The sequence below is a fragment of the Narcine bancroftii genome, chromosome 1 (assembly GCF_036971445.1).
Source record: "Narcine bancroftii isolate sNarBan1 chromosome 1, sNarBan1.hap1, whole genome shotgun sequence".
Lineage (NCBI taxonomy): Eukaryota > Metazoa > Chordata > Chondrichthyes > Torpediniformes > Narcinidae > Narcine > Narcine bancroftii.
The window spans coordinates 290897752-290910615 of record NC_091469.1 but is presented as its reverse complement, the minus strand read 5'-3'; the positions used below and the strand labels follow the sequence as shown (position 1 = coordinate 290910615).

Here is a 12864-nt window from a genome sequence, read left to right as displayed (position 1 = left end):
TCATCCACTACATGCTGTGGATGAATGTTAAATACCTGTAGCACACCACATCCAGTCTATCCCACAATGTGCTTCTAGAGTGTCAGCTGATATACATAGAACATAGAAATCTTCAGCACACAACAGGCCCTTCGGCCCAGTGTTGTGCCATTCAAATAAATTTCTCTAATAACCCTACATTTATCTCAGTTCAATTTACCTATCTAACAGTCTCTTAAAAGATCCTATTGTACTAGCCTCCTCCACTGATGCCAGCAGAGCATTCCATGCACCCACCACTCTGTGGAAAAATTTACCTCTTGCGTTCCCCCTATACTTGCTCCCAAGCACCTTAAAACTATGCTCCCTCATGTTAGCTGTTTCAGCCCTGGGTAAAGCCTCTGGCCATCACCCAAGCAATGCAACTCATTATCTATCAGGTCACCTCTCAATCCTCCATCACTCCAAGGAGAAAAGACCAAGTTCATTTCACCCATCCTCATCAGGCAACATCTTTGTAAATCTTCTCTGCCTTCCCTCTAGAGCATCCACATCTTTCCTGTAATGAGGTGACTAGAACTAATTATTCTATTAAAAATCTATTTGAATTTTCTTTAATCCTGTCTGATGGTCGTATTACATTCCCCATCTCAACTAAAGCCAGGTGACCAAAACTCTGCAGGATATCCCTGGCCCTAAAGTACATCCCTTGTCAGAAAAGTTAAAAAATCAGTCCACAACACAGGATGGCACCTGTTCCAGAGAGAGCTACTATTGCTGGAAGAGACCAAATCCTAACATCTAAACCTCCTCTGTTAATGAATAGCTTGCATTGCGATGCCTTCTTAAACAAGCTGTGCACATTTTTTTTTATTTCCCTTCACCCTATAAATACAAAATTATCACTGAAAGAATGTAATTGGAATACATCTGCATATATATGGTTTCATTGTGGGGAGAGTTGAGAGCACAAAGTACCTTGGTGTGCATATTATGGATGAAGTATCCTGGACCCACCACGCCTCCTCATTAGTCAGGGAAGGAGCAACAGTGTCTACACTTCCAAAGGACTTTGAGGAGGGCATAGTGACCAGTACCCATTTTGGCAACATTTTACAGGAGCACGATTGAGAATGTCCTGTCTGGCTGCATCATTGTGTCAGGCAGAAGCTGCAAAGCATCGAATCCGAAGTCAATACAGAGGATCATCAAAAGGCTAAGAAGATCACTGGGGTCTCCCTTTCCTCTATTGATGACACTCGCTGGGAGTGATGCTTAAATAGGGCTTAAAGAATTATTGATTCCTTCCATTCTTTACCTTTAGATGTTTGCAAGAGCATAGAACCAGAGAACATTACAGTACAGAAACAGGCTCCTTCGGCCCTTTTAAATTGTGCCGAACCATTTTTCCACCTAGTCCCACTGACATGCACCCAGTCCAAAGCCTCCATACCTCTCCCATCCATGTACCTGTCCAAATTCCTTTTAAATGTTAAAATTGAGCCACGTTCATCAGGACAGCCAGCTTGGGCAATAGTTTCTTACTGCAGGCTCTGAGAATGGTGAATAGTGTCCTGTAATCTTGCACCTCTTATTCATGAAAATGAGTAAATTATTCCAGGATATTTATGCATATTTATTTTGTATTATATTTTTATGTTTGAGATTATTATGCACTATGTGAGAAATGTGTACACACTGCTATGTGTAGAAATGCTGTTTCATCTACCGGTATTTGTAAATCAGATAATGAATTTGAATAAATAGCTACTGAGCTAAGGTGTTTATTTTGCCTTTTCCAATACTCCAGGAAGAAGCTTTGCAAGCATTTGTCCAGCCTGAGACTTTGGATGGCCCTAATCAATATTTCTGTGAACGCTGCAAGAAGAAATGTGATGCACGCAAGGTAAGCTGGTTTCAGGTGCTGAAAATTGGTCAATGCTTTTACACTTCACAAAATCTGACATGTTTGTGTTCCCTTGTAGGGACTGAAGTTCCTTCATTTTCCATATTTGCTGACCCTGCAACTGAAGCGGTTTGATTTTGACTACACCACGATGCACAGAATAAAGCTGAATGATCGGATGACATTTCCAGCAGAGTTGGACATGAGTCCTTTCATAGACTTGGAAGAGGAGGTACGCTCAATGCTGCTCAAGGGCCACTTCATAGCTGGGGGGTGGGGTGGGGGGGGAGAAGAATAGTTTTTGAAGATCTTGATTTAGCTGCAAGTTGCAGAAGTAGGAGGAAAGTTCGAATAAAAGTGGTAAAAATGGACAGGGGTTACATTTATTTAACGTTTATCAAAGCCTCATCATATCTGAGGGCACTTTACTCCTTGAGGTATTTTTGAAGGGCACTCTTGTTGGAAAGCAGCAGTCAGGTTCTGCAGTTCAAAATGTTTAATAAATAACGTGGAATTTCTATAAATTATAAATTGGATCTAATCTTTTGAGCATTCAGATTATTAAAAGAACTGAATTAATGTGTCACCCTTTCCACCAGCTGAAGGCTTTGAAGAAAGCTAAGTGAGTCACTGCCTCACTGACAGAGGCCAGGGCTCAATCCTGACACCAGCTACTATCTTTGTGGAGGTTCCACGTGACTGGAGAATTTCTTCCCAAATCCCCAAGATGTGTGAGTTTAATTGGCTGCTGTAAATTGTCCCGAGTGTGTAGATGATTGGTAACATCTAAGGAGGTTGAAGGGAATGCTATGAGGGTAAAATGGGTGCTCTGTTTGGCATCTCTTTCTGATTCTGAATGTGCCCTGCATTGCTTTTGCATCTGTTAACAATTGGATTAACTGCAAATATATTGCTTCATGAAAAACCTTGTGAGTAAAGATTTTGGAGGACTTGACCTAAACTGAGTGGATATAATATGGAAAGAAATCCTTGTAAGGCTTGCTGCTAAATATTAGCTCTGTGCAACAAGCAGCATGGATTCATTGAATAAAAAGTTAGATCAATATAAGGTAGAAAGGAAAAGGGAAATCAAAATGCTGTAGATACAGGAAATCCGAGCCAAAGGTTGGAAACACTCAACAGGCTGAGCAGAACCTGTGGAAAGAGGTTTCAGACTGAACAGGATCTTTGACTTGAAACATGACTTCCTTTTCCAGATATTTGCCTTACCTGAGTATTTCCAGAATTTTCTGTCAGGAATAGAAATAATTGTTGATAGTGTGAGATAAATGGTGGGAGTGTAGAGATATTTGAGTGGAGCATTAGCACCAAAGTAGACATTTATGTGGATTATTTTTGTTCACTGTTTTATATAATGAACCGTATATGCTGGCATATAGGACGGCCCCCAGATTTTCCACCTAAAATGTAGGGTTTGAGCTTTACCCTTTGTATAGGACAACCCCTCCCCCCAAAAAAAAGTCTGCCACTGACCAGGGGATTGATGCTGTCAGAATATTTTAATACCAAAAGGTTTTAATTTTATTTGCATATTTTCTTTCTTTTTCAATATTTTTATTGACATTAAAATTGAAATTCCACTGAAAAATAGAGAACAGAAGGATACACGCTAAAAGTCAAAAAAAGAAAAAAAAACATGGTTTAAATCATAGCATTACATTCAAGGTACCCGCATTCTCAAACAACAGATTATATTATACTAATATTATATAAAAAAAAATCTAAACTCACTACCAAGAAAGAAGTTGTTTGGCAAAAAGAGGAAAAAATAATTTTTTTATCAAAGTAATAAAATACCTTATTCGTCAACACCCCTCAATTCATTATCAAATCAAAGATTATGGGAATAATTCAAAAATGTTTGAAAATTTAAATTCAAATTGGATATTGAGCATTGAATCTTATCTAAATTTAAACATGACATGACATCGCGCAGCCATTGAGTGCAATTAGTTGGGGTAACGTCCCTCCATCTGAACAACACTGCCTGCCTAGCTATAAGAGAAATAAAAGCTAATACCTGCAGATCAGATGCCCTTAGAGTTCTGCTGCTCTCTCCAACAATACCAAACAAGGCAGTAAAAGGATTAGGCTTAAAGTTAACTTTAAAACAGAAAAACATGTCCAAAACATATGAATTAATTAAGCATCTCCATTGTTGCATTTATCACAAGGAGGAGATACATCCACATAAAAATGAGATAGTTTGACTTGGCATATTTTAAAATAAACCATCATCAGCTCCTGTAACAGGCCATTTAAAGCCTGTATGGAGCCAACGGCAGTCAGACTGGGCAGATGGATATGTTAGAAATAGATGTACCTTCACAGAAATTGCTCGAGACAAAAATTGAGAACAAACATTTATTAAACAACAATGCAAAGTTGGGTGCTTCCCCTTACCATGGGAATACACACATACACTGGGGCTCACCCAACTTTTATACAGTGAATTTCAGTATAGGAATACCCTCCCCCTTACATTTTTCTGCCTGCTGGAGAGGTTTGGCATTAGGTAATCCTGCCTGCCTACGTGCTGTTTCTGTGAACTTGGAGGACCAGGGGGTATCCTGTCGGTGTCTTCTCATGTCATTATCCTCATTGTCCTTATTCACAACCTTGCCCCATTCACACCTTTCCGACTCTCAGAGCTACAGTCTCTCCATATGCAGAGTTCGCTAATCCTGTCTAGTGTTTACTAATTTAATATACATAACTTGATAAATCTGTGTAAGGCTTACTAATTATATATGTAGAACTTGGTACTTCTGTCTAGGGCTAGGAGACCCTTATCTCATTCATATTACCTCTACTTCCTACATTCTATTATTCCTTGCCTCTCCTTATCTTATTCATACGGTGGGCTCACTGATCCTGTCGAAAGGACTAGAAGGTTCTTATCTTACATAGGCTGACTCTGCTTCCTGCATCCTAATTTCCATGCTTAGCCTGTTCATACTGGTTTAATCCATCACTCCATGTGTCTGTACTAGTTTCCCCATCTTTCATATTTTCATGTCAGGTTTACTCATCTCTCACAGATATCACGGGGAGCGTTGAGACTTCAAGATTCAATTTATTGTCATGTAATAGAAACAATGTTATATTACACAAAATTGCCTTTTGTCTGTGGTAAGGCAGACAGATTCGCCATCAGCAGAAACTGCCTGAAGCGCCTCTTACAATCAGAGAAAGAAAAGCGAAAGAGAGCCCCCCCCCCACCCAACTCACTGTGTTTCTGTGGATTTGCCTCTGCAACCACACAGAGTCCAAACCAAACTATCAGTAACCAAAGTTCCAGATTCAAACCTCTGATATGATTAGGAACTTGTTAACCAGCAGGACATGTGCAAGTTTGCCCAGTTGAGTGGGCAATACACATTAATGTGCGCACAGGACTGAATTTAAATATGGTCTTTGGAGTTTCTTCACCTCTTCTGCAAAATGACAGGAAAAAATTATAAGCTTCCTTTCTTTTCATTGTCGTCACTTGGGCAGAGGTGAGCCGGGTTGTCAGCATGCGGAAGGCGCGCATTAAGCCTGACCAGGACACTTATGTGGAGGTGAGTCGGTTTATCAGCACAAGGAAGCTGGTCGAGTGCACTTTGTGTCTGACCAGGGCACTTGAGTCAGAGCTGGTGGGATGGGGATAGGTTATGGAGGGGGAGATGGAAGATGGCAAAGGTGTTGAGACTTTGCTGGCAAGGTTCAGGTTTTAAACCTGACGAATAAGTTGTCCCTGATTTTGAGGCAACATTTTAAAGTTTTGAGCGTTATCCTATACGCCGGAGTATACCATAGGTGTTTTTTTAAACTACTTTCAGTCACATCACTGGAAATTTGCAAGCTCAAAGCAGTCTCCAAGTTTCTCACGACAAATAGCAATTGACATTGGCTGACCTTGGGTTGGATTACATCCCTCTGGAAATTATCTGAGGCATAAACAGGCTAAAGTGCAGCAGCTGCTGAGACACTCAGTAGTTCAGGAGTGTGGAGGAGGACTTGATGCTTCAGTTGATGTCCTTCAATTGGAAATGGTGATAATCTGGAATGCTGGTTGTTTTATTCCTTCCATCAGTGCTCCTTCAGTGTAGCCGCAACCAGCTGGATTGTAAATGAGAGGAGAATGCAACAGCGTTGGATCACCTGCCTCTTGTCTTTTGGTAGCTGTGATGCACATTAACAGCACAGGTGCTTATTTGGATCTGCCTAAGGATCCAGCTTAATTCTACTGAAATGCACTCTTTGAGAAAATAACTGTAATAGGGGAGAAGGGGACGGAATTTGGCCTGCTAAAAGACTCTCATTGAATAATGGGAGTTTTAAAGGAGGAGCTATCTCACTTCCACACGGTAAATTTGCATGAGTGGGGATGATAGGGAAATTAAAGCCAGATCTTCGTGGATGACAAACAGTGAAAGCTTCCCTGCACAGGTCACAGCACCACTTCTCCTCCTCACTGTCTATCTCATGATTTAGATCATAAGATAAAGGAGCAGAAGTAGGCCATTTGGCCCATCGAGTCTGCCATTCCATTCTCTGATCCATTCTCCCACTCATCACCACTCCCTTGCTTTCTCCTCATAACCTTTGGTACCTTGATTATTCAGATACCTACCAATCTCTGCTTTAAATGCATCAAACTATCTGGCCTCCTGTCTTGGGTAAACTTGTACCTCTCACTTTGTTCGTTTTAGATTGGTCACAGTGTTCGAGCTACCGAAAGAAAATAGACACACACCGAGAGCAGTTCAGTTTATACAAGTCTTTATTACTCAATCTAAAGCTGAATTCACACTACAACATGCAAGCCCTTCCCAATTATACTTATCAATGCCTGGACTGGTCCCAACTGCCAAAGCGAGGTGACGACTGCACACTTGTAGTAGGTTGTCTGGGTGCCGGTAGCAGCTTCTCCACCTCCCCGGACTGGGACGTTGGTTTGAAATCTTGAAGTTCTTTATCTTGCTGAGAGATGTTGCCACCTCTTGGAGAGTCTCAAACTTCAGCAGTGGGACCATGGCTTATATTACCCAAAAGTTGTTTACTTCAGATCTCATCTCTTTGAACAAATGATTTAATTATCTTCAAGGTCTCCTGACAGTCTGCGACCAACAAAAGACAACTGCATCTCTTGGCCTCATGGTGTAAATTGGATTATGTCTTCTGATGCAACTGCATCCCTCCTTGCATCAGCTGGTCTAAATCCTCCATTACATTCCACCCCTTGGTCGCAGCCTGTCACTTACGAGACCTAACAAGTATTTGAGTACAGAAGGAGCGAAAAAAAGAAACTAAAACTATAATAAGCACAAAAATAAGCAATAATGCGAGCAACCGACAGAGAATATTGTGGCCCAATCCCCCAAATGTACCAGCTAACCATGAAAAAGGATTCAAACTATCCTTGTGGGCCACAATACCCAGACACTGAAACTCATGAACAGATTTTGAAACATGCTTAACAATATCAGATATATTAGTGGATACATTGGGCCGTATCCCCCATGGGCAACTCCCTGGAAACGTCCTCGACATTACAAATCCAATTGCTGGCATCAAAGCAGCGGTTAAGCCAGATCAGCAGGAGCACAAGATGGAGGACCTGGAACAAAGAAGCCTGACATATGTCACTCACGATGCCGTAAGCGTTCAGTATTTAAACAAACTAAACCATCCTGTCCCTCAGTAGCTACCCACCGAGTGTTACCCTGGGCAGGTGTCACTATTTCCCCTTTTACAGGAGGGCCACTACCTGTTGGTGCCACCCATACCTTTCGTCCGACATTCTCTAGCTCGGGAATGGGGGTAATTACTGTTTTTCCTCTGGAATAGGCTGTAGTTCAGAAGTGTGAAGAAGTCGGTGGAAAGGTGTACCTCCCTTCAAAGGGCGATGATTCAAATTGTCGACTGCCTGCTGCAGCACATGGGACCACCCCTTCAGGGTCCCCAGTGGTGTTAACAAACGAATTTGTTCCTTCAGTAAGCCATTCATTCGTTCAACTAACCTGGCAGCCTGCGAGTAATAAGGAATATGGTGGACACATTAAATACTGTTGTCAGCTGTCCAATCACAGATTGCCTTCCCAGAGAAGTGCGAGCCATTATCAGACTGAATTTCCTCTGGTACATCATAACAAGAAATTAAACGGTTTAGTCCTTGGATAGTGCGAGCTTGGTCAGCTGTCTTGGAGGGAAAAGCAAAAACCAGTCCTGAAATGGTGTCAACCATTACTAGGACGTAACGTTTACCCATACAGTCTGGCATAGCGAGCTCCCCGTCTTATTCAGCCATGCGGACCAGGAGGAACAGTGCGGGACTTCACAAGATGGCATGCTGGGCATGTCCGCAAGACCATGCGGACATCGTCCCGATAGATGGGTAAGGCATGTGTACGGGCCCACATAGCTGATTCCTTCTCCCCCAAAAGGCTGGTCTAGGGCCCCATGGTGGAATTTAGATTGTCTTCTGATGCAACTGCATCCCTTCTTACATCAGCTGGTCTAATTCCTCCATTACACCTCCACAGCTGGATTTTGATTTTTTTTTACCCTTGCAGTTTCTCAACTCTGCACCCAAAGATTCTACATCCTCTGACCCTTCTTGCTAAGAATTTCATTTTTAAAAAAACTTAATGGTTTTTTTAAAACCATCCCAACCCCTGCCCATTTTTTGATAGGATGCTCCCAGCTGTGATCCTCCTTCAGCCATGTCCCTGTTATGCCCATGGTATCCTCCTGCCAACTTTTAAACTTTAAATTTATCTGCCTTGTTTTATACACTGCATGTATTTAAACACAACACTTTCAGTCCCGTATTCATCACCCTTCTCCATGTGCCAGCAGCTCGTAATGACACCGATTTGTAGAGTAGAACAGCTGCGCATTACTGGAAATATAAAAACAAAGCAGAAAATGCTGGTATCTGCAGCTACCCTTTACTGTCCTTTTCTGTTACTCTTCTCACAGATTTAGTGAATGTGATCCCTCTGTACTCAATTGTTTTTAGATTGGGATCACACATTGCAATGGTGTTGGCCCTCTTGGGATAACAAACATTTTAGGAATAACAACACATTTGTGAATGTTTTTGTTCTACCTGAATAAGCCTCTTGTGGATACTCTACATGTTTTTGTACAGTGACTTGAATCCTGAAGGGCTTCATCAGGCACCTGCCTGGAGAGTGAACATTTAAAAATTAATGTTAAGGCAAGGCAAAGAGATAATCAACAATGGGTTGGTTTGGGGATTCTAGATTGCACATCTAATGGTGAAGGAGAATAGGATGGAGGATGGTGTACAAGTTGTCATCGGGCTAGTTCTGATAGAAGTTGTGATGGCATTTACTCCAGGCAAGGATGCCACCTGACCTGGGTATCCAGCTTTTTCTTTTTCTTAATATCTTGCTAATTCTGTGATCTACTTAGGATATTTTGCTTTCACAGAAATCTCCTCAGACTGAGAGCTGCACTGATAGTGGTGCAGAGAATGAAGGGAGTTGTCACAGTGACCAGTTGAGCAATGACTTCTCAAATGATGATGTTGTGGATGAAGGGATCTGCCTGGACAGCAACAGTACTGGTGATAAAGCATCAAAGGCAGGCAACGAAAAGGTACATGGTACGATCAGCGACATTGCTCTGGGATTTATTTCAATGGGAATGAAACTCCAGTTCTTTTTAAATGCATTGGTTAAGACCAAGGTGAGATGATGTATTTCGAATCTGAAGATCAATGCTCTTTAAAAATATTTTTATTAAATGTTACAGCATGGTTCATGAAGTCCGTGCCTCCCAATTAACCTGACAATCCTGTTTTGGAGGGTGGGAGGAAACTGGAGGTCACAGGGAGAATGTACAAACTCCTCACAGTGGCGGATTTGAACCCGGGTCACTGGTGCTGTAATAGCACTCTGCTAATTGTGCCACCCTATTAGGCTTTTTGATTTCTATGTATGTAAAATTTTTAATGATTAATAGTTAACAACTTCCCCAACCCCTTCTGCCATTTGGAAAGAACTTCGCTTCTCTTGAATATACCTATATTGAAAGGTTTTGAGGAGTAGGCAGGAGAATGGGGTTGAGAAGTAAAATTCATTAGCCTGATTCAAATAGCAGAGCAGACTTAATGGGCTGAATGTTCTCTGTTCCTATGTCTTATGGTTTTTGAAATGCTATTGGGTTGCCCCAAAAGGTTTTGGGGATGCGCAGCAGAATGGGGCTAATGGGATTCCTCTTTCCAAGAGGCAGCCTTAGCTCTTTCCAAGAGGCAGCCTTAGCTCTTTCCAAGAGGCAGCCTTAGCTCTTTCCAAGAGGCAGCCTTAGCTCTTTCCAAGAGGCAGCCTTAGCTCTTTCCAAGAGGCAGCCTTAGCTCTTTCCAAGAGGCAGCCTTAGCTCTTTCCAAGAGGCAGCCTTAGCTCTTTCCAAGAGGCAGCCATGGCTCTTTCCAAGAGGCAGCCATGGCTCTTTCCAAGAGGCAGCCATGGCTCTTTCCAAGAGGCAGCCATGGCTCTTTCCAAGAGGCAGCCATGGCTCTTTCCAAGAGGCAGCCATGGCTCTTTCCAAGAGGCAGCCATGGCTCTTTCCAAGAGGCAGCCATGGCTCTTTCCAAGAGGCAGCCATGGCTCTTTCCAAGAGGCAGCCATGGCTCTTTCCAAGAGGCAGCCATGGCTCTTTCCAAGAGGCAGCCATGGCTCTTTCCAAGAGGCAGCCATGGCTCTTTCCAAGAGGCAGCCATGGCTCTTTCCAAGAGGCAGCCATGGCTCTTTCCAAGAGGCAGCCTTGGCTCTTTCCAAGAGGCAGCCTTGGCTCTTTCCAAGAGGCAGCCTTGGCTCTTTCCAAGAGGCAGCCTTGGCTCTTTCCAAGAGGCAGCCTTGGCTCTTTCCAAGAGGCAGCCTTGGCTCTTTCCAAGAGGCAGCCTTGGCTCTTTCCAAGAGGCAGCCTTGGCTCTTTCCAAGAGGCAGCCTTGGCTCTTTCCAAGAGGCAGCCTTGGCTCTTTCCAAGAGGCAGCCTTGGCTCTTTCCAAGAGGCAGCCTTGGCTCTTTCCAAGAGGCAGCCTTGGCTCTTTCCAAGAGGCAGCCTTGGCTCTTTCCAAGAGGCAGCCTTGGCTCTTTCCAAGAGGCAGCCTTGGCTCTTTCCAAGAGGCAGCCTTGGCTCTTTCCAAGAGGCAGCCTTGGCTCTTTCCAAGAGGCAGCCTTGGCTCTTTCCAAGAGGCAGCCTTGGCTCTTTCCAAGAGGCAGCCTTGGCTCTTTCCAAGAGGCAGCCTTGGCTCTTTCCAAGAGGCAGCCTTGGCTCTTTCCAAGAGGCAGCCTTGGCTCTTTCCAAGAGGCAGCCTTGGCTCTTTCCAAGAGGCAGCCTTGGCTCTTTCCAAGAGGCAGCCTTGGCTCTTTCCAAGAGGCAGCCTTGGCTCTTTCCAAGAGGCAGCCTTGGCTCTTTCCAAGAGGCAGCCTTGGCTCTTTCCAAGAGGCAGCCTTGGCTCTTTCCAAGTGCCAGCATGGTCTCCTGTGCTGTTACCTGTCTCTCTGATCCTGTGAAAGGCAGTTACATTTATAGACTGATTATTTAATGTTATTTCCCTCCCCATTTAATTTAAACAAGCAGCAGTTACAGGCCCTTCCAGCCCACAAGCCCACGCCGCTGAAGTACACTCAATTAACTTAGCAAACTTGTACATTTTTGGAACGTAGAAGGAAACTGGAGCACCCAAAGGAAACCCACGCAGACACTGGGAGAACAGAGAAACTCTTTGCAGACAGTGACGGCCTCTGGCGCTGTAACAGCACTGCAGTAACTGTTATGCTAACCATGGTGTTCTTTTTGTTCTGCTTTCAGGGTGGCTGGATTTACGAGCTCTTCTCAGTTATGGTTCATTCAGGAAGTGCTGCTGGTGGACATTACTATGCCTGTATCAAATCATTCAGTGATGGCCAGTGGTACAGTTTCAATGATCAGCACGTGAGCAGGGTAAGCAAGCAGTTGAGAACGTGCACTGTTCGAATGATGCTGATTTTTGAATATCCCTCTTTTTTCTGACAACTGTCTTCCTTGAAACCATCCATTCCCAGTTCAATTTATTGTCACATGAAATTCATACAAATCTTTCTTTTTTTCACTGCAAAGGCAAAGTTGCCAAGTAATTGGTGCAATGATCAAAATGGGAAACAAAAGAGAGTTTCTTCTGAGACATCGAGTGTCTGTGAATTTTGCTGCCTGCTCTGATGTCACCACCTCCGGCACCCTCCTAATTTCTGTGGCTGCACAGCCTTTGTTCAGCATTTATTCCAGGCTCGAGATCCTGTACTCGACTTGTACCTCCTCGACCCCTGGCTCTGAATCCATGAAGCAATAGGAAGTCATTAATAACTGAGGCCTCTTAGGAGCCCAGCTTGCCACCGCAGTTTCACGACTCTGGCCTGGTTCCAATCACCTGGCCTGAGGCTTTGTCCACCAAGTCCCGAACCAGAGCCCATTAACAGTGTGCACTCCAGGCAGCAGCCCAGCAGGGTTGACAGAGGCTTTCTGGGGGATGTTCCAATGACTCAGCTCTGCTGACCTTGACCACTGCTGTAGTTTTCCTCATTGTTGGGTTCTCCTCTGAGCTGAATTTATTGTCATGAATGAAGTGTTACAAAATTTGTTGTTTTGCAGCAGCATTACGGGTGCAAAATTGCTATAAATTACATTAAAAATAAATAAATGAGTGCAAAAAGAAGAGAAAGTGAGGGAGTGCCTGTGGATCATTGTCCATTCAGAAATCTGATGGCAGAGGGAAAGAAGTTGTTTTTGTACTGTTGGGTGTTCATCTTCAGGCTCCTGTACCTCCTTGAGGATAGAGGCTGCTTTTCTTTTGAGACACTTCCTCGTAAAGATATCCTTAATGGAGTGAACACTGATGCCCATGATGGTGCTGGCTGAGTTCACAACTCTCTGTAATCCCTTGTCCTGTGCATTGACATCTC

The 12864-nt window shown here is 43.4% G+C and overlaps 1 protein-coding gene across 6 annotated transcripts in view; it reads left to right on the top strand.

Annotated features, from left to right (window-relative positions):
• usp47 (ubiquitin specific peptidase 47) overlaps positions 1-12864 on the top strand; it is a 148627-nt gene that overhangs the window by 69529 nt on the left and 66234 nt on the right. For 5 of the 6 annotated variants that reach the window (XM_069903596.1, XM_069903617.1, XM_069903590.1 and 2 more), the window contains 4 exons: positions 1790-1885; positions 1965-2117; positions 9353-9520; positions 11738-11869. In XM_069903596.1, the coding sequence (XP_069759697.1) occupies positions 1790-1885; positions 1965-2117; positions 9353-9520; positions 11738-11869 (549 nt within the window). The remainder of the gene's footprint in view (positions 1-1789; positions 1886-1964; positions 2118-9352; positions 9521-11737; positions 11870-12864) is intronic. The other variant, XM_069903601.1, reaches the window with a different exon arrangement.